Raw genomic sequence first — 22,062 nt, forward strand, 5'->3', positions numbered from 1 at the left:
ACTTCTACACTGAGTAAGTAAAAACCGAGTCTAGAAACATCTCTCTCTCTCAATAATTTCGCGAAGTAATAAATTCTCAGGGCAAGCTTGAAATTTGACAGATTTTTCGTAAGACTTATGTATTATTTTAAACATTTAACTAGGCGTAGTATTTATTATTCCGTTTTAGCCCTAGCCAGCCTTAGTAGTCCCCCTGTCATTTTACCTGACTTACTTTTATTTTTTTCTCTGATTTAAATTTTTATTGTCACTCCTCACATTTAAGCCACAATGCTTTTTTTGCAAAAATTAATTAAAAATCTATAGACTTTTGCTATGTGAGAAAATACTTATACTCTGTCTGTGTTAACTCTGCTTCTAGTTCTGCTAATGTATGGGATGCATATCGTGTGTGTCCGCTGCGTTAGCGAAGTTACGTAATCGTTTGTTATCCATATCACGACACGCTGATATCAAAACGTTATCGCTTTTACCAAAGAATCAAGATTAGCTAAAGAACAACAAAACGGTAAGCTTATTTTCTGTTTATTTCGTTTAGTTAATTGTTAGCACGGCGGTGAACGGGTGAAGGTAAAAGATTTAAGAATAGAAAACTACAATGTGTTAAGCCTTTGTCTGTTTTGTCATTAAAAACTTAAAGCCGCCGACGGCTCGAGGATTTGGGGGGAGGAGAGTAGAAGGGGATAGGGGGAAAGCTACTACTCAAATTTGCACTTTTAATACCGTGCTATGAAATGGTTTCAAGTTGTATTAATTTGATATCATTGGCTGGTTGCGTGTATTTAACTATTTATTGATGCGAGAAAGCAATTCGAAAATGAACGACACACTTATTGATAAAATATTTTATTGGACATTTTATTGAAATATAAATAATTCTATGGGAAGTATTGAAAAGGAAATCGTTGGGTTGGTCATAAATGATTTAGTTAAAATGAAGCTGTATTACTTGCAAGTAAATTCTTGAACTAGTTTAGTACACGTGTTACACTGCACCGAGCAACACCAATGAAACTTGCAATTACATTGCCACGTTTTTCTAATCAAATGAGTATCGTAACCTCGGCCGCAACACAAAAAATGGCAACTATCCTCGTCATCGGGCGAGGAACTCTTGCGGCAATAACGTCCGCGCGTTCCTAAAATACCCATTTCGTTATTGGCTTGGCAATAATCGGGTGACCTTTCGGAATAAACCAAATCTTTGGGTCGTGGTTTACCCTTTTCGTTAGTGGTTGAAAGTCTAAAATGTTTCGAGGGCATCCTTTGGGTTCGCGAATTAGCCGATAGGGGTAAGCCCATTTTGCTTTTGGGACTGACCACGACACGTTTGGCTCGTCGATAACGTTCGATTAAGTGGTCACCCACCAAACTAAACGGTGGTAATGTTCTCCAACACGTTCGCAAAGAACAAGAACCGGAAACACCGTGGCACTTGCATTGTAGACGAACTTTATGCAAGACAGCCTGTAGAGAGAGAATTTAAAACCATTCTTAAAACACTATGATTCCCGATAAAACACTTCCCGACATTACCTTACGTCCCGCTCGGTTATTATGCATATTGACCACAGCGTACTGGTCCTTGGTTAGGGTCCTCGTTTCTTTGGAGTCCAGAAATATCCTGGCTATTTTAATTCCGTAGCGAACGTCGACGCTGCATCCACCCCACTTCCATTTTCCTCCCTCGGTATTGTCCCATTTTTGCGCCCTTTTACTCATTGACTTGGGATGTCTGTTGTCACATCCGCAATGACGCAACATTCCCCGACTGCACCATTGGGATACCGTATAGACCACACCGGCTGACGTAACGGAATAAAGAAACGCTACTTCTCTGCTCCCTAAAGATGTAATTAAAAATTAGACAATGGTTCCTAAGGGCTAATGACGCGTTAAATTTCGTAATTACCCGGGTTACTGAAGTACTTGTTAGGATGAGTCTTGAGTCCAATTGCTAAGGCTGTATCGATGGTGGCGCTACAATTCCATCTTTGAAACTTGAATTTCTTTCTACATTCGAGTTGTCCCAATTGGGCCCCTTTGCTAATGGCCACCATCAAGTCGGGTCGCAGTCGGCAGAGAGTCGCTTGAGTCGAGGTTAAACCGGGAATACGACTGCAGATATTAAGAGCGCTTAATGAAAGTGAGCGTTGATGTCTGTACCTGAAACGAATGAGAACGTACGGTTATTTTTTTAAGTCCAAGTAATTACATTTTTCAATTATATTTAAAATTAATGGCGAAGTTTCTTTTTTTTTTGTGGTCTTTTCATATTTTCAATTACGAGAAATATTACGGGGTGGAACAGAGGCCATAGAAGTTAATTGTTAAAAGTCAGGGGAAAAATATATAGAGGGCGTATACCAGTAATAAGGAACCTAAAGGTGAAGGTTATAATCAAATACAGGTGGATACCCTAAGGCTTAAAACATGGATCTTATAATTCCCATAGGGGATGGGAAAATTGGGACTCGGACGGACCCATCAAATCGTTTGAATTTTTATCACGAACTCGGGTTTTGAGGCGAGAAAGGGATAACATGATAGGCTTGATTTTGTCATGCGCAGAACCTGTTCTGTTTTACCCTAAGAGTTAGATTCTAATCCCATCAGAAAAATAAGTGATTTATTTTCGTCGGTCAACGACAGATGGTACTAACTACAGTCAACTTTGTTAGTCACGTGATCCTATCCCTTAGACCAAGCCAACTTGTTTATTTGTTGGTTGGGTCTTGTATTCTAGTCCTCTAGAAATATATAGTCTATGATTTGTGTGGGTGATGGATTTTTAACTAGCTTTCACGGAATCCGTTTCGAAATCTTAAAAATAATAATATTAAGGACGTCAAGGTATTTCAGTATCACTTTAAGACATAGATGGACATTTTCCAAGAAGTCTTATTAAGTTGAATAACTCGAATCAAATCTCTCTCTGGTCTCGGCGGGGGAGAATTTTTTTTAGGCAGACTGCTTGGCGCCCTTTTTACTTTTTGGCGGGATTTAAACGTTATTTATTTACCACCACCACGAGACCTCAAAAGTAAAAGAAAGAAAACCAAATCTCTTTTAATAGTCCCACGTAATCTGAAAAGACTTCAAAAAGGTTAAGCCTAGCGCGATATTATAAAGACCTTTTTTCATCTCAAAGTTTACCAACCAAGCGAAAGAACTTGGGTAAATTTACTTAACTCCTAGCATGATAATTGCTCAGCGCGCTCTTTTGTTAGTTTACTAAAAGGAATTTGCGCCTTTTCTTTTTCTAAACTTAAAATATTTCTAAGTTGTTATAAACATTGAGCGGCTTGGTTCCTATTGGGATAGACTAAGCGTCTCAGATGATAGACAATCGGGGTATAGGAACAGAGCAGTACGGAAGAAACCCCTCCTACCTAACGTCATACCCCCGCTCGCCCAATCAGCTTTACTCCCCCACTAGAGGTTAGCAGTTCAGTTTCACTCGTTATTTAAAGGGACTGTAAACAAGGCATGGGCGGGTGGGTAAAATTATTTGAAATACGTCAGAGGCACGTGACCGAGGAGAGGCGTGGTTCGAAGAAGCTTAGTTCGTTTTATTTCGAAAACTACCACTTCATGGAATTGGCGCTGCAATCTCGCGAAAAACAAGGATTAGATGTCCAGTTCCACTCCATGAGGAGCCTTTGTATCTTGGCATCAGGTGATGTCTGTGACGTATTTCAAATACATTTTACCCACCCGCCCATGCCTTCTTGCAGTCCCTTTAACTGACCAATTTGAGACTGACAGAGGGCCTGACAACACTGCACTTAAGTTTAAGCTGAGAAGAGGGGGGAAGAATTTTCTATAACCCCAACAGTGAAAACTATAATAAAATTATTCTCAATGCTAATGTGATATGTAGGGGCGGGGCCTATATCAATCGTATCTAACGCTTCCATCAAATAGAGCTCTACTGGACATGCGTGGATTTCGTAGGCCATCACTATTTCCGTTGAATCTATCCCGTAAAGTCACGTGACATTGCCCAATCACTACTTCACGAAATAGTTCCGCTATATATAACGCGTTGCGCATTCCTTTAATCGTCAAGGGAAGTTGAAATACCCGCTTTATAAGCGAGCTAGTTTATCTTCCCTTTAATGACTTAAGCGACTCTATTAAGTATCTGGGTGGGCTGCCCATAATTCATAATGAATTGTCACGCGAAAGTTCAAAACTTCAACTCACGTAAAAAGAGAAAAAACATTTTCCGAGGCCTTTTGTTTCCGAACTTACAATTATAATGAATCTATTCATTTGTTATATGAATATTTGTCTGGAAATTATTGTAGTATAATTATGGCTTTATTCTAGGCTGTTTTTTTCGTTTCGTTTTTTATATGTTAGGTTAAAACTGGTTTAGAAACGTTTTCCCCATACAAGGTTAGGCTTAAGTTCAATGAGGCTAATTAGTTAGCAATTCGTAGTCACTGGGTGTTTCTAAAAGGAAGCAAGCGGTACTCTATAGAGAATATTGTTAGATAAGATAATAAACTATACCTATAGCTCTCGTCTTACGGAGGGTGGAAAATGAGTGCTGCAGCTTTAAACTTTAAAGTGGCCCTCACCGTTCACATTTTTCTTCTTACTCCCGGGGTAATTTTCAACTTCTCAAGAAGGTATAAATAGTTTTTGAGTTTTGAGTCTCAGAGGCCTCTGTTAGTGGTTAATTTACCGCCTTAACTTTTAAGAATTTATTGTATAATCTCATTGGATTGGGCCGGGAGAGTCGGTCTGCAGACATAGTCCGAATTGTGTTGGGGTATCTTTTGCTATTTTGCATAATTATTCGAGCCATGGTTGTCGGAACCCCAAGTATTTGGTATCTTTAAAAAGGGGAGAAATAGGACTATAACATATTCAAAGGACTTCCCCGTATCTCTTATAGAACCAGAGTTAAAAGGGGTCGTGTCAATAACCCCATTTTAATCCTATGGAGAGGAAGTTTATGATGTTACATTTGGCTTAATTACTCGAGCTCTGATTGTTGTAACCTGAAGTATTTAGTATCGTTGGAAAGAATAGAAATGGGACTATGACATACTCAAAGGACTTCCCGTATCTCTTGTAGAAGCAGAGTTAAAAGGTGTCGTCTAAATAAGTCCATGTTAATCCTATGGATAGGACGTTTATGAACATATTGCTTAATTACTCAGCCCTGATTGTTGAAACCACAAGTTTTTAGAATCGTTTGAAAGAGGAGAAATAGGACTATAATATACTAAAAGGATTTAACTATATCTCTAGTAAAATCAGAGTTAAAAGACTTTAAAAATAAGGATTGAATTTGGAATTGATTGTCTGGATATTTTGTTTAATTACTAGAGGTCTGGTTTTTGTAACCCCAAGTATTTTATGTCATTTCAAAGTAAAGAAGTTTAGCTATGACATATTCAAAGGTTTTTCCCGGTATCTTTTAATAATGACAGACTTAATGACACTGGAAAGTGGAGTTAGGCATCGATAGTGGCTTATTCGAAAGATATATCATTGCTAGATAACGCTAATTATATAGTCTAGTAGCGCTACATTCAAATTTCATGTAAAATAGAACGTACCTTAAGGCTAGTACCTGCCAATTCTCTAAATAGTAAATATACCTTTCATTCAGTCGGAAAAAAAGTTCTAACCCGGACGCGAATAAAGTCATTGGCCAATAATAAAATCAATAATCCTAACCCCGTTTTTCAATTAAACGAGTCTCGAAAGAGTTTAAAGGGAGTATAAAACCCAGAAAGAATATTTTACAACCATTCTTAATTAAAAATTAACTTGATTAATTTCCCAATTTATATTTATACTCCCTTTAAAAAAACTGCCATTTTTTAATTGAATATTAATTAGTTTCGGATTTATTTAACAGTTACTTTAAAAGGATCGCTTTCTTAAAAAGGAAAACATTATCGTGTAATGATATCTTTAATTTTCTAAAAGTTGAGAAAAGAAAATTTTTTTTTTTTTTTTTTACAATTAAGTGTTGGAGGGAGGTTTTTCTTTTGATTTTGAAAAGGGGTTGTTTCTATTAAGAAACTTGACTTCCTTACCATGTTCGACGTTAGCTATTGGTCTATCTCACGACGCGTGCGCTGTACTATTTTAAAGCAAAAAGGAGTTAACTGCGTAGGGTTTACGAGAATTTTTTAAAGTCTTCATCAATCACGCGCGCGAAGTTTTAGATTTTATTTTTGGAGCCCCGGGGTTTTTGCGCGCGGACCATAACAGATTTGGCGGGAAAATAGGAGCACGTGGGTGCTGAGCGCGCGCTTTTATCGTAACGTGGGTCGCCCATTTTCAACATGGTTCCGGGCGCTATAGCCCTAATATTCAACGCCGCCATCTTGGAACTTATATAGAAAATTGATTAATTTAAGTTCGAATTAAAAGTGGATTAACTTTAAATAGTCAAATATAAGAACTTCAGTCAGGGAAAATGGCGGTAAATATTCAGGGAAAATGGCGGTAAATAGTCAGGGAAAATGGCAGTAAATAGTCAGGGAAAATGGCAGTAAATAGTCAGGGAAAATGGCAGTAAATAGTCAGGGAAAATGGCAGTAAATAGTCAGGGAAAATGGCTGTAAATGGTCAGGGAAAATGGCGGTAAATGGTCAGGGAAAATGGCGGTAAATGGTCAGGGAAAATGGCGGTAAATGGTCAGGGAAAATGGCGGTAAATGGTCAGGGAAAATGGCGGTAAATGGTCAGGGGAAATGGCGGTAAATGGTCAGGGAAAATGGCGGTAAATGGTCAGGGAAAATGGCGGTAAATGGTCAGGGAAAATGGCGGTAAATGGTCAGGGAAAATCGCTTACAATATAGTCAGGGAAAATGACTGCAAAAATTCAGGGAAAACCTGGAAACGTCAGCTATAAATTTGAGTCTGAAAGAGGATCAATTTACTTTGAAGAATACTTTACTTTTATTTACTTCCATTCTTAAACGAGGAACTATAATATTTTTATAGAAATTTTTCATTATTTTAACACGCGTTTGGGTGTTGGTCTCGTTTGATCTTTAGCCGAATTTTTTTATAAGTCAATTTAAAATCGACTATAACTAATATATCTCGGGCTTGTCAATGATTTTATTTATTTCATATTCAAATTAATATTTTAAATATATTGCCCGCCAAAAATGGAATGCCGGGAAATTGGACTGAACGTTTTTTTCTTAGAAAAATTTAAATTTGTCTGTATAAATGATTTAAGCGTTAACCCTAAAGGCATTCTAGGAGGTTACGCGCGCGGCGGTGATACCTATAACAAGCCCACGTTCCCAGAAACGAGAGAAACTCATTTAAATTCGTCGAATTTTGTGTCGGGTAATGTTCTGAATTTTTTCCCCAATCGGTGATCAATTATTCTTGCCTACCAACGCCGAAATTGGAGACTTTTACGCGAACCCCTACGCCCGCGGTCCCAGCAACCTCCAAACATCTATTGTAAGAAACCAAAATCTGAAAAGGGATGTAGACTAACACGAAGTCTTTAGTACATTTTCTCAACGTTAGTTAAGTATGCTTGACCGTTTCTGGTATCATTGGACAGAGGACAACGTTACCTATAGTTATGTTCCATAAGTATGACACTACCTATACTTCGTAATGCTACTGAGCGACTTACAGCTCGAGATAGTTACTAGAGAACGACAAGCGAGAATTGCATGACTACACTCGGTGGTTAATTTTGCAGGACTTACATCTAGTCCCATTTAGTCTGCATTACTAGGCCTTTGACAGCAGCCCCTCACCAAGCGTCTTCGCTTTACCCAGAATCTATGACCTGCCTCACTCACTTCAAAATTACAAGCTCCAGTTTCTAAGTTACCAGTCATTACAAACTTATGGATGGAACATATCTTTTGAACCAACCGTAATTACTCAAGCTATGGTTGAAATTGTCTCAAGTACATAACACCATTAGACAAAGAACAATCTTAAATATCATAACCCCGAGACATTTACCCGTATCTTTAAAAAAATCGACAGAGTTCTGAGGTCAGACATCTCAAAGTTGGTCAATATATTCAAATCGCAAAACCCTGCAGTGGGCCTATATACTTAGCTGTAAATATCGTATAGTTAGTCTTTGATTATTTCGCGTTAATCTATTTATGTTAGGGGTATAATTCAGGCGCAGGGAACGAACGAATGAACGAACGAACCCAGTTAGGTAGCCAGCCGGCCAAATGTCTTCCCTGACCTAACTAACTCCCTAAGAAGCTTGGAAATCCATACACCATTTCTTCGTGTTTTTTTTTCTTCTCCCGAAATTAACTTTTTTGTCGTATAAGGAGTGAATGAAAAATGACTTTTAAAAAGAATAATTGTTGTTTTCGAAATAGTTTTAGGGAGGTGTTGCCAAGAAATCAATTTTACAAGCGGCCGCTCTGAAATTTGAGACCGTTTTTTTTTCAAAATTGGAAATAACCAAAAAAAGAACCGGGTTAATAAAATTAAATTCCACGCAGAATTGAAAACCAAACGGTTACGGTTCGGCCACAATCCTTCTTCGCTTTATAATTGTTTGCAGTTTTAAAAGGGCTCAAATGTCCGCTTTGCAATTATGGAACAATGGAGGTATTCCATGATTGCGAGGAAAATAATACTTTGCAAATGATGATACATTAGTTTTAGAGGACTATACGAGCCGGCCCCTTGATAATTGGACTCAAAGTTGGAATGTTTATTAGCGTTTCAAATAAATAATTCCTGATCCCGGGGGCTTTTTAAGTGAGATGGACTATAGTCGAGGGGGTAGATACTCATCGGACAATTGTTGCCAGTTGATTTGCCTGGGTAATTCAGTATTCTGTTCGATTCAGTTCGAAACCTGCATGTTCCTGGAGATGCTCTAATAACAAATGTGGTTAGGCCTACAGACTAGCACGAAGTTTTAGCTATGGTTATAGGAAAATTGATCTTTTTCAAAGTCCATTTTCTCAACGTCAGTTTAGTAGGCCTATGCTTGACCATTTCGGGTATCGTTGGACAGAGGACAGTGTTATCTATCATGATAAGTTTATAAGTAATATGTTCGTTCCATAAGTATGAGACTTCCTATACTTCGTAATGCTACTGAGAGACTTACAGCTCAAGACAAACGAGAATTGAAGTCCTACACTCGGTGGTTAATTGTGCAGGACTTAATTCCATCTTACTATCCTATTTAGTCTGCATCACTAAGCCTTTGACAGCAGCGCCTCACCAGGCCTACCTCGTTTTACCTCGAATCTATGACCTACCTCACTCACTTAATGACAAGCTCCAGTTTGTAAGCAGAATTTACAAACTTATGGATGTAACATATCTTACAAACTTATGGTAATATGGGGGAACCCTCTAAGAACCGTCGGACCCAGAGGATCTTTTAAACATTCCATATGATATGATGATATCGTCGGACCATATAAAAAAATGCCTGAAAAAACGGGTAGACTGTATTATAGCGAACCTTAAATTACTTATATTGTGAATTCAGCTTGCGTTCCTTTTTTAATCACCGTGATTCACGAAAGTTCTCAATAAATTATAGACTATATACGAAGACAAGAGCTATATAGTGAAAGAAAAAGTGGCGGGAAATATCCCCCTTCCTCCTCCCCGCCGGGTACACGAAACCCCCGCACTTTTTTTTGGGGACTAAAAGAAGTTATTTATGAAGTATTAGACTGGAATTATATAGATTATCGAGTAAATGGGCGAGACTCACTCCGACATTCTAATCATTCAATCACATCTAAGAAAAGAAGAAGAAAAAATAACGAAATTTATTCTCTATGGATTCTCTGATATCTTATACCTCCTCATTCTCTATTAAGGCGGCTGGCCGGGAATGTATACTCGGTGTTTGGCGAGGAACGAATTGCAATTTTGGCCCGGGTACCTTTTGATGGATTCGGTTGTTATTTTTGTTGAGTAGCGAATCTTCGCTATAGTAAACGGTGAATACACGAATGTTTTACTTTGATTGGGGAACTAAGACCGATATTGAACCATGGACCTTATAGGGATGGTTTTAAAAATGTAACTTCTATGGCATTTTGCCACAATTGGCACCGCTTACGAGTTATGAACGTAAAATAGTTTTAAAGATGACCCCTTAAATTTAATTATGAAACTGAACTAGACAATGATTTCTAATTAAATTAAGGGGTCATCCATAAAACACCCCATTCAAAATGCCGTAGACTTAATAGAATTTCAAAGTGACACATCTCCATGCACGTTATACTAACAATTCGACGAAAGTCGCTCGGTATTCCACGAATAGCGATTACTAGAAATATTCACTGTTCCTTTCTTTATACGTGAAAGCGTGATTTAATAATTTCGCTTTAATAGCCGACACTTATAGGAAGGGGGGACGTGGAATTTAGCGGCGCAATTAGAAATTAAAAAGCGAAGACAAATTTGAAACGTATGTGTCCCTCCTCCATTAAACAGAGCTCATCGTTTTTCAACGCGTCTCTTTTTGATATCTCTATTAATAATGAACCGAGGGGCTAATCACTCTCCAGAGTCTCTGTCTGTAAATCAATTACGGATTACGCGTAATATTTTAAGCACTGTCAAGGGTTGGAAACTTAAAGATTACGCGTAATCCCTTTAGCACAGTCAAAGGTACACCGCCGATTACGCGAAGTGATTGGCCCCTCGTAATAAATAGACTCTCATCTCCCAAGAAACGATGACATGTAGACGAATAAAAACTAGCTTCAAGGTTTTTTCTCGGACCTTTTTAGACTTAGAAGATTATAATAAATAAGACATTAATTCTATTATATTAATAATTGAAGATTTTGAACTCTCTTTGAATACTGATGATCTATTTTAAGGGGTTTGTATGTGAAGGTTTTTTCGTGGTTTTTTTATTATTCAGAATTTTCATCTTTTTATTACGGATAGTGCAGTTTTAAATAATATTGTATAATTTTAATTATAGACGTATATTATTAATTTCCCCTATTCATTTTTATTTTTTAATATTTTGCCATTATCACTTTGTCGCATCTGGTTGCGAATAAATGACTTCAAAATAAGGATAAAACCGTTAAGACCATAAATTTTGGGTCTCTTAACGTTCTGGTAGTATTCAGTGTGCAAAACATGATTAGTATACTGGGTTTTTGGTGATTGGAGCATTTTAATAATAAACTATATAATAAAAGTAGCGTATATATATTATGAAATTTTAAGTCAGTTCAGGCAAGGTTCCGAACTCTACTGGGACATACAATGGCCGCGGTATAGATTGAACCACTTATAGTCTACTCCCACGGTGGGTTAAATTAGGGTATGTTTAAAATTAATGATGATTAAAGTGTGGTTAGTGGAAGTGAACCGTTATATAATTTAAAAGCTGAACATTTATGATATTTTTATAAAGATTATCTTGGAAAATTGGGCGAAGAATTACATATTATATTCTGATTTGCACCACTGCCTATACGATTAAGTTCACAAAAATAATAACTTCTTATTCTATCACTAAATTATTTTAATAAATCAACGTTTAAATTAAATTAAGTTAAACTAATTTGCCATCCATTTTAATTAAACTTATACAAGGAAATGGAATGCGTGAAAATTAGACCGAACCGGGACGTAATAAGATTAGGTTAAGTGATTAAATTCGGCCCAACAATTTAGTTCGACTTTTTTCTAATCCATTAGTGAGATAATAATTTTATTGATTTTAGCGTCTAAACAACGCATGTGACACTAATATATTTTAAATTAAAATTGAAATTCAACCCACCTGTATGTTGCTATATTTGTTGCCTGTAATTGCGAGGAGACGATAAGCGATTGTAAAACAAACAGCAACAAAAATATCAGTTTCTTCAAAATTCGATTATAGTTGAGGTGATAAATCCAATCTGTACAGAGTCGCATGTCGAACCAACTCGATCGGAAGTCACATTTTGATGTCCGTATTCCTCCCTACCAAGAATCGACGCGATTCGCTCAGTTTTTTTTTTATTTTATTGGTTCTGGGAGGAGCGATTCGATTATCGACGTTACCGATTTAGGTTGATCGATACTTATTCATCGGCGAGTTAGAAATAGACGCGAGACGATTCGATCCTTAAGACAAGATCGATTATAGATTGATCGATATTCGATTATCGAATAGAGGTCGATACGAAGATACGATCCGGAAGACGATACCGATTTAGGTTGATCCTTGATCGACACTTGATCAGAAACGATAATTTAAGATATTGTTAGAAATAGACGCGAAACGATCCGATCCTCGAGACAATATCGATCATAGATTGATCGATACAGCGTGAAAAACGATAATATACGATATCGATACGATACGGGCCGCTTAAGGAAGACGATATCGATTATAACTTGATCGATACGGCGTCAAAAACGATAATATACGATATTGTTCGTCCGCTACTAGAACGATCGTTGCGATAAATGAAACCGGATTTCTTCTCCCTCAGTCGATAAAGGTTTTTATTTTACTTTTTTTTAAATTGAAAAAAAAAAAAAAAATAATTTGTTAAAATATTTCGACCGTTGAACTTTACACGTTTTGAAAGGAGTAAATTAATAACGTTACATTTGAAAATTTTGTTATGACTTCTAAAAAGGGTTAAGTTACGATAGTGGGGTCGCGGAGGTTACGTTGTAAAACACTTGTAAATCATTTTTAATAACCTTAGTAATTTAGTAACACGACCCGTTCTTCTTTATGACGAGAGAGAGTGTTAATTAGATTTAAGTCGTTACTAAATTGACACTTAATATTAAAAAATTAAATATATTAGATTAAATTATATTACTTTGTTTACGATTTAAGTTTCGATGAAAATTGTTTTTGATCTTATTTCATTTCAACTTTGAACTTATTTTATTTACTTTTTAATTTAAATTATCGCGTTTCATCCTTCAAATTGCCTTAGATGTCTAATTTTTCACCATTCTTTGAACCAATTTCACGCCACTTTGGTCAGTATTTTGTGAACATATTTAAAGTTCCATAAAGTTGGAAGTTTCTAGACTTTTTTGTCAGCTCGTGATTTTTGGCGCGAGTTTAGAAATTTCCCGCTTTCTTCGGGAACGTCAAGAAAACCTCTGGGGATGAATTTAGCCATTCTTTTAAAAAGATCTAGGTATTGACTGGAATCGATGTGAAAAATCGGCGGGTTAGGAGGGGTGGCATCCCACGTGTCGCCACCTCACTCAAGTACCAAGTTCTTTTTTCTGTTGGGGAACTGTTTTAGAATGGTTAGGGTCTTCTTTCTTTTCCCGGGAGTCGAGTCTGCAGGATGGACTGGAGTTGTAGGACGGCTCTCTACTACGCCTTCTTTATTGTTAACGATAATTAAAGTCGTAATTTATAACATACTTCTTTCTTTCTCTTTTGACTTCCACGAAAAAGTTGATGGGAATTGAATTTGAGGGGAGGTTTTTTTTTGTGTTGGGTCTAAGCTCCACCTTTATAAATGTACTTAACAATTTTGACTGGTGCCCTGCTAAGTATTTCGAGTTTTATTTGAGGGTAATTTGATTGGGTTGTTTTAGGAGAACGAAGTGTTTTTCAGAGGGAAGTAGTTTTTTTTATGGGGAAGTAGTTTTTTCTAGGCGGAAGTGATGGTTTTTCTTTGGGAATTGGTGCTTTTCTGAGGTTTAGTTCTGGTTTGTCTATGGGGAAATTGGTTTTTCTAAGGGAAATTATCGTAGGGAAAAAATTGTTGTTCTGTGGGGAGTTGTTTTTTTTTAGATGATATAGTGTTTTCTGGGAGAAAAGATTGTTTTGCTAGCGAAAATGCTTGTTTTTCATGTGTAACGGTTTGTTTTTCATGTGTAACGGTTTGTTTTTCATGTGAAAAGGTTTGTTTTTCATGTGAAAAGGTTTGTTTTTCATGTGAAAAGGTTTGTTTTTCATGTGAAAAGGTTTGTTTTTCATGTGAAAAGGTTTGTTTTTCATGTGAAAAGGTTTGTTTTTCATGTGAAAAGGTTTGTTTTTCATGTGAAAAGGTTTGTTTTTCATGTGATAATGCTTGTTTTTCATGTGATAATTCTTGTTGTTCATGTGAAAATGCTTGTTTTTCATGTAAAAAGGTTTGTTGTTCATGTGAAAAGGTTTGCTGTTCACGTGAAAATGCTTGTTGTTCATGTGAAAAGGTTTGTTGTTCTTGTGAAAATACCCTTTCTACAGGAAATCATAGGTGTTTACAGTAAAAATTGCAAAAAAGTTCGAAAATCCGGGAAAACAAATTCCCTAGTCAATAAATTGTATTCTTTACGACGTCCTTTAAAACCTTGAAGGTACTTAAGATATTGTCTTACGAAAGCCTTAATCTCCTTAAAGAAAGTTTAAAGGTATATTTTTCTTTCTTCCAAAAAAGGGGTTTTAGTTTTTACGGGGCGAACAATATTATCGAGTGAGTGAGTGAGTGAGAAGAGATGGCCAATTTCGCTTGATGGACGCGTTAAATTGTTATCAGCAGTTTGGTGGTTGGTGGTGGTGGTCGGTTTATGGTAGCCGCCTTTATTTGACGACAAGAGTGCATGCTACAGAGCCAAAAAAAAAAAATTCCCATGACTGACTCATAATCTTCCTCGAACGGGGGCATTAAGAAATAACATTACGCCAGTGTAGGTGTAGGTAGATACTCCAACGAGTCGAGAAGCACCGGTTACCCATACTTGACAAAGGACTATTTTCTTAGTTATCCCGGATAACATTACGTATTCCGTCGCCCTCAGCTTTCGCTAGTTTGTCCATCGAGCTTGAACTAAGAGCTCTTTTAAATTACCATTCTTTTAACCAAATCCTTTTATAATTGAAACGTGTTTCTCAGGAATTCACTCCAAACAACTTTCCAAAACATATTTGTACGTGCTAACCATACATGCACAAAACGCGAATCAAATGCATTGAGAGTGTGTGGAGAGAAGAGAAATAATCAATATTCACTATAAAATTAAATTAACTCGCGAACAGATTTTTTCTGGTCCGGCCTACTTGGTTTTCATAATGTATAAAAAGGAAGGTTTTTTAAGCCTAATTTGCTTAAATAATAGAGAAGGTAGCGTAGTTCTCGGTGCGGAAACTTTAATTTATTCGGGAAAGGGTTAAGAATTGCGACTTGGAAATTCGCCTTTAGTTTTAAAATAAGTTTTTTATGCTCGTTGAAAATTGCAATTGAGTAGCCGCCGAGTTACCTCCCAAATTTTTCTTCTTTTCTTAATTTTTTTTTCTTTTTTCTTCTTGTACCTTCGTCTTTAAAACTAAATTCTACAACAGGTTGACTCCCTTTTCTTGTTGGGCTTCTACAGTAGTTTCGAATTTCCTTAACTACGAGAAAAGAATTTCGTAACTGCCCTGGCTAATTTAAGTTTCGTAATATCACCGCTTATATTAGTATTTTCAGTGGTTTGGAAATTTTAGCTTCGGAAGATATCATCTGTTAGATAAACGTGTAGGGATTATTGCTTCTTTCAAAGACACTTAGAGACTATAGGAAATAATTATTATGTTTTTTTAGAAATAGTTAAGACATCGTCTGTCCTCCATTGTAAATAAATGGATTAACGGTAACATTTCAAGTACCTTTCAAATTTGTCTCTGATAATACTTTTAAAATGGACTCTTACTTGCTGACTTGAATATCTCTTTTTACCTGCACTAGAAGACGGAAAACTGAGCCCCCCCTCTTTGACCCTAACCTAATCTAACCAAACGTAACCCTAATTATGTTAAATACTCTGGGAAAAATCTGAAAAAGTCAAGCAGGTTGAATCTGAAAATGTCTTGACTATAACCTGACCTCCACTTTGGGACCCAACCTAACTAACTCTTTTAACCTAACCTTAACCACACCTAACCTAAATTAACGCATCGTAAATACAATTGAACTATTTTGAACGACTATCCTTGAAATCAAAGCGAGATTTTGTATAAATTTCTGGGAAATATAGTATCCGACCCCTCCTTGAAATCATTCCATCACGATGTCGACCTCGGAGCCCAAAAATGTATTGGGCGAGTAAATAAATTTCCTGAAATCCGAAATCAAAAGATTTGGTGATTTGCTTTTTTTCATTCAAATCTTTAAAGGGATTATTTTTGTTCTGCAGTCTGATCGGATCCGTTAGCGTGTATGGGTTTGGTATTTTGTGTTGGCTCGTACCCTTCGACCCCTAGCTAGCTGGCACAGAAAACTTAACTTCGGGAAGAAGGGTGGTACCCGACGACCATGAAAAGTATGGAACGATCGCCACGGGACGCAAAACACCTTTCTTTCAATCTGACTGTAATTTATTCGATTCAAACATCAAAAACATTTTCCAATCAACCAGTATAACAAGTTCTAATTAATAAGCTTTCAAAACAATTTTTTTTCATTCTTTTAGCGTCGTATTTTAGAATCGATCAGATCTTATTTTAGAATCGTTCGGACATTAGTTTGGAATCGTTCGGACATTGTTTTCGAATCGATAAGATCGTACTTAGAATCGATCAGATCGTACTCGGAACCGATCAGATCGTACTCGGAACCGATCAGATCGTACTCGGAACCGATCAGATCGTACTCGGAACCGATCAGATCGTGCTTAGAATCGATCAAACCGTGCTTAGAATCGATCAAATCGTACTTAGAATCGATCAGATCGTACTCGGAACCGATCAGATCGTACTCGGAACCGATCAGATCGTACTCGGAACCGATCAGATCGTACTCGGAACCGATCAGATCGTACTCGGAACCGATCAGATCGTGCTTAGAATCGATCAAACCGTGCTTAGAATCGATCAAATCGTACTTAGAATCGATCAGATCGTACTTAGAATCGATCAGATCGTACTTAGAATCGATCAGATCGTACTTAGAATCGATCAGATCGTACTTAGAATCGATCAGATCGTACTTAGAATCGATCAAATCGTACTTAGAATCGATCAGATCGTACTTAGAATCGATCAGATCGTACTTAGAATCGATCAGATCGTACTTAGAATCGATCAGATCGTACTTAGAATCGATCAGATCGTACTTAGAATCGATCAGATCGTACTTAGAATCGATCAGATCGTACTTAGAATCGATCAGATCGTACTTAGAATCGATCAGATCGTACTTAGAATCGATCAGATCGTACTTAGAATCGATCAGAAATCTTATATACGCTTATATTCGCTATAGGCCAAAGTATCGAATATGTTACATTTCATTATCTATTACCCCCTTTAAATTTATTTGGGCGCGGCGATCGTCGTTTCAATTGGGTATTTTCGATTTATTATAGGCGAGCTCTTTTGACACGCTAAGGGTCGAATGTTAATACCCTTTTAATTAATTAAAGTCTATCAAGAGAATCCAATTAATTTGACGCATTCTTGGCTAAAAACCCTAATTAAACTCATCCCCGGGATTTTCGCCTCTTTATCGTTAATAGCGTAGCATTCGCTTCTTTTGAAACCGGTAGCTCTCTTAATAAAAATAACTTTATATTAAATAAATATTTTCAATACAGTCTAGTCTGCTGGGCTATATTGGATTTAAAAAAAGGTGAGATTCTTAATTCAGGAATTTTTAACCCCGGAGGTTAAGCGAAAGAAATATTCCAGCCAAGAAGGTATTTTAACAATTTAGGCCCTATAGGTTGAATGAATAATTTAACTAAATTAAATACCACATTCTTTCAATTAAAATATATTAATAGAAAATTATCCGGTATGTTCAACTTTAGATTTTCGCAGCTAAATTGAATATTTTTAGAAAGGTTTTGTGGTCTGATAATATTGATTGATTTGGTTGCCTTATAAAGAAGCTCCGGTTTTATAAATAATTAGATCCGTGGTCACCTCGTATTAAAAGTCTGGTCCAACCCAGTCTTGTTCCGCTCGCAAGCGGGTCCCTTTACATTAGAGGTACCCCGTGTCTCTGAGACCGACTCTTTGTGTGCCCTAGTTGAATAGCGAGTCAAAATGGTCAATTTTCTACCCGCAGCAAGGACAATCACCCGTAACCAATCCCCGCATTTAGTTCCTAATTGTGCTAATTAAGAAGCACCCAAACTCTGAACTTCCGAATGGCTCACTTTTATACGCAGTTACACATGTAAACATTTAACTAATTGAGGAGTTGGTTGATGTGTTAGGTTCAGAGGTCAAATACGCTCGTTGCCCTTTGACCCGCGCTTATTTCTATACAAATAAGCCTTTGAAACATAATCGAGTGGTGAATTGTTCATTCTTTTAACGCGGTTACGTGGGATTGAAGAAACGATTGCTGGTAGAAAGATATTCGTTTTTGGAAGAAATATTTTTTGCCAAATGAGTATTTGAGTATCAGAGTGTAGGCACTAATAAGTTTACAAGAAGAATAATAAAACGTTTAGCGCCTTCTCTGTTTTATTTTTTGAGGGGGAAGATAGTCTACGCGTAGAATTGTTAATTAGAATTTGCTCGGCTCAATTAACGACTAAATTGAGTGAGACTTAGCGCGCGCTGGCAACCGTTTGCTTTCTAAGTTACGTACGAAGGGTTCAACTTCAAACTACTTGATTTTGTTCGCTACTCGGCAAGCAACGAATATATCTTAGAAATATGAAGTAGTTAATTTTTTTTAATACTAAATGACTTTATTAATAATGCATTTTATTGCTAGTTAATATTACAGACGTAGGAATTATCCCCGGGAGCTAAAATTAAAATTTCGTCGGCATTTTCCACCCATTTTTGCTTAATTAATCATAATAGAAATTAAATTGAAGGTTTTTAACGTTAATTGAAGATTTATTGTTTAAATTCCTCTACTTTTGGCGTTAACAACTATATATTATCATCATTGGGAATTTATTAAAGTCTACCATGAATATTTTTATAATAAAAATATTAAAGTGCTAAGCCTAGTTACAGTCTGTAGGATATGCAGGGTGTTTCTGAAAAGATGTTCTTTGGGAAATCAATTTTGATGTAGGATATGCAGGGGGATGTTCTTTGGGAAATCAATTTTGAGTCGAAAATGTAACCTTGTAGTACAATATTCAGGTGATAATTCTATTTATTCCTTGTTCTCGTGGAATGACTTCACGTGGGTGTTTCTTAATGTATATTCTCGCAATCAATTTATTTTATTAAATCTTTTAGGGGAAATTTTTCATTTTTTTATTTTTTGGTAATTACAGGTTATGGGTAAAGAATCGAATGGCGTTCATTGGTTTAGAAAAGGACTCCGTCTTCGTGACAATCCCGCCTTAGTCGCCGCTATCGAGAAATCAAAGACACTGCGTCCAGTTTTTGTTCTGGATCCCATCATCGCTAGAGAAATGAGGGTTGGACCCAACAGATGGAGATTTTTAATCCAAAGTTTGGACGATTTGGATCAGTCCCTCAAAAAACATAATTCTAGGTAGGATCACCTTCACCTAACGTTAAGGCTGTAGCCTCTCTCCTTCGGATTTGTCCTTGATAACTTTGGTTTAACATACTTCTGTTTAGCAATTAGAGTACAATATTTTAGACGAGTGTTGCTCGTGTGCCAGGAATTGAACCACACTCTGATTTATATTATTGTTTAGCGCATGTATCTTCAAGTATACATTAGATATCCTAATCTAACTAACAATACCAGTGCGACTTCGATCAGACAAACGGGCTCACTTTTGCTTAATTACTCGAACCCTGATTGTTAAATTGTAACTCCAAAGTATTTAGAATCGTTGGAAATGGTAGAAAGAATTAGATAAGTTGCGAGGCTGTCATGACCAGTTTCTTTAGGGCAATTCAATTCCAATCAGTTGTTTCCCGTATCCTTGTATCTGCCCTCGCAAATTACGGGCCATCCTGAACTTTTAAACGTTTTAGGCTGTTTATTTTACGTGGGAATCCGAAAGACGTCTTTCGAAAATTCTTTAAAGAATGGAAAATTGGTCTTTTAACTTACGAAGTTGATACGGAACCATACGCTAAAAAACGTGACCACGAAATAGACGAATTAGCCAAAGAAATGGGGGTTAAAGTTCACAAGGAAGTCTCCCATACCATCTTCGATACCGAAAAGTACGTAATCATCGTTCCCAAACCTTAGATAATTCCGTGCGAACCAACTTGTTCTCTGAATTTTCTTAACCCGATAAATATAACTTTATTTTTTATTTAATCGTATTTAAACTAAGTAATTAACTTTTAGAATCGTGTCTTCGTGTGGAGGGAAAGCCCCTCTAACTTACCAGGGTTTTTTAACAGCCGCTAGTAAATTAGGACCACCTTCGAAGCCAGTTGAATGCCCCAATTTCGGGGGTAATTATAACCCATTAATTAAACGCGAATTAAGTTTAATGTAATTATGCAATGAAATTACACGTATCTATAGAGATATCAACACCGGTGATTAAGGCAAACCACGATAAAGAATTTGGTATACCCACGTTAGAAGAATTAGGTGTTGACGCGTCAAAGTTGGGTCCTTGTAAATTTCCCGGTGGTGAAACCGAAGCTTTAAAGCGAATGGAAGAAAAACTGTCCAAAACCGTAATTTAAAAAATCGTAAAAGGTCGTGGTTTCTTGAAAAGGATATACCAAAAATTAGTAATTTTTAGCTTAGGGTAATGTGTCATACTTATGGATCGTATCTTATAAACTTATGCTTATAGAGACGTGTTACTAAGATCCGTGGTTTGAGTTGTGCTTTTCCAGAAACAATGGTCTTCAACATATTTTAGAGACCCCGATAATAAATAGATCTCTTTGTATTTCCCAATTAAATGGCTGTAGATTTGGGTTTGTAAATTTGAGAAACCGAATACGTCACCAAATAGTATCGAACCAAGTACAACTGTACTTAGCCCATATATCAAATTCGGTTGTTTATCGGCGAAAACCTTTTATTGGAAGCTACAAGATATTTATAGTAGTTCGAAGAATGGTTATTCGAAACCACCAGTGTCTTTACACGGACAATTAATGTGGAGGGAATTCTTTTACACCGTTGGTTCGGTCACCCCCAACTTTGACCGCATGGAAGATAACCCAATCTGTAGACAAATACCGTGGCAAAGTAATCCGGAACATTTAGAAGCTTGGACCAACGTAAGCCTTGCTTTTTGGCATGTTTTATCAAATGACAACCCCCCTCGGGAAGTCCAAATGGATATGTACAATATTGTTTAAAAAACCACTGAAATGAATCGCACCAGGGTCAAACGGGTTACCCCTTTATCGACGCCATTATGACGCAACTCCGCGAGGAAGGATGGATACACCACTTAGCGCGTCACGCTGTGGCTTGCTTTCTAACACGGGGTGATTTATGGATATCTTGGGTTGAAGGAATGAAGGTACTACAGTTGCACCATGACGGACCTGAAATCTATAGTTACCAATGTGGTGTCGTCATTCTTAGGTCTTTGAAGAACTCCTCTTGGACGCTGATTGGAGTTTAAACGCGGCCAATTGGATGTGGCTCTCAGCGAGCGCGTTCTTCCATCAGTATTTTAGGGTTTATAGTCCAATTGCTTTTGGGAAGAAAACGGACCCTAATGGTGATTACATCCGGAAGTATGTTCCGGTATTAAGGAAACTTCCGGCTAAGTACATTTACGAACCGTGGGACGCACCTCCTGACGTAAATTAATAAAGACCTAATTAATTTTAATTCCCAAGTACTTAAGCCTAATGTACTTAATTTAATGTGAAGGTTTTACGAACAGCTGGTTGCATTCTGGGTAAAAATTATCCCAAAAGAATCGTAAATCACGAGAATGCACGCAAAGTTAATCTCAAAAGAATGGGGGAAGCTTATGGAAAGAAAAATAGTGACGTTCAATCTGGTACAGAATTTTTTTTAATCTGACGAACGTCTTTGTGTAAATTCAGGGTCAAACCAGGGTCACTCAAAGAATGTACTAACAAAGACATATTACCTATATTTTCAGATGAATCTCCACCAGCTAAAAAGGTTAAAGGTAACCCAAAGAAGGGTACCAAACCAATAACAGCGTTTTTAAAGAAAAAATAAATAATATTTTTAATATATTATATTATATTATATTATACTATCTTTATTAATAACCG

General features: G+C 36.9%; 2 protein-coding genes across 5 annotated transcripts; one reads left to right on the top strand and one right to left on the bottom strand.

Moving 5' to 3' along the window:
* The first annotated feature begins 31 nt into the window (after positions 1–31).
* Positions 32–22,026, top strand: phr6-4 ((6-4)-photolyase). Of its 2 annotated transcripts, none has more exons than XM_089870849.1 (11): positions 32–108; positions 362–508; positions 19,176–19,399; positions 19,855–20,049; positions 20,180–20,289; positions 20,363–20,520; positions 20,764–21,078; positions 21,186–21,326; positions 21,392–21,613; positions 21,686–21,818; positions 21,924–22,026. In XM_089870849.1, the coding sequence occupies exons 3-11, from the start codon at positions 19,179–19,181 to the stop codon at positions 22,004–22,006; spliced, it is 1,578 nt and encodes a 525-aa protein (XP_089726975.1). In that variant the 5' UTR covers positions 32–108; positions 362–508; positions 19,176–19,178; the 3' UTR covers positions 22,007–22,026. The 2 variants fall into 2 exon arrangements, with proteins under 2 accessions (XP_089726975.1, XP_089726976.1); XM_089870850.1 differs by lacking the exon at positions 32–108 and adding an exon at positions 262–339 and having other exon boundaries at positions 453–508.
* Positions 831–13,267, bottom strand: LOC149718163 (protein Wnt-7b-like). 3 transcript variants are annotated; one of them, XM_089870840.1, is made up of 5 exons: positions 12,818–13,267; positions 11,776–12,496; positions 1,913–2,166; positions 1,537–1,844; positions 831–1,467 (listed from the first exon to the last, which is right to left on the bottom strand). In XM_089870840.1, exons 2-5 carry the CDS (start codon positions 11,910–11,912, stop codon positions 946–948), a joined length of 1,221 nt encoding a protein of 406 aa, XP_089726966.1. In that variant the 5' UTR covers positions 11,913–12,496; positions 12,818–13,267; the 3' UTR covers positions 831–945. The 3 variants fall into 3 exon arrangements, with proteins under 3 accessions (XP_089726966.1, XP_089726965.1, XP_089726967.1); XM_089870839.1 differs by having other exon boundaries at positions 12,595–13,267; XM_089870841.1 differs by lacking the exons at positions 11,776–12,496; positions 12,818–13,267 and adding an exon at positions 4,210–4,715.
* Positions 22,027–22,062: the final 36 nt, after the last annotated feature.

The sequence above is a fragment of the Phalangium opilio genome, unplaced genomic scaffold (assembly GCF_054372755.1).
Source record: "Phalangium opilio isolate 3A_F unplaced genomic scaffold, DU_Popi_V2 ptg000002l_1, whole genome shotgun sequence".
Taxonomy (NCBI): domain Eukaryota; kingdom Metazoa; phylum Arthropoda; class Arachnida; order Opiliones; family Phalangiidae; genus Phalangium; species Phalangium opilio.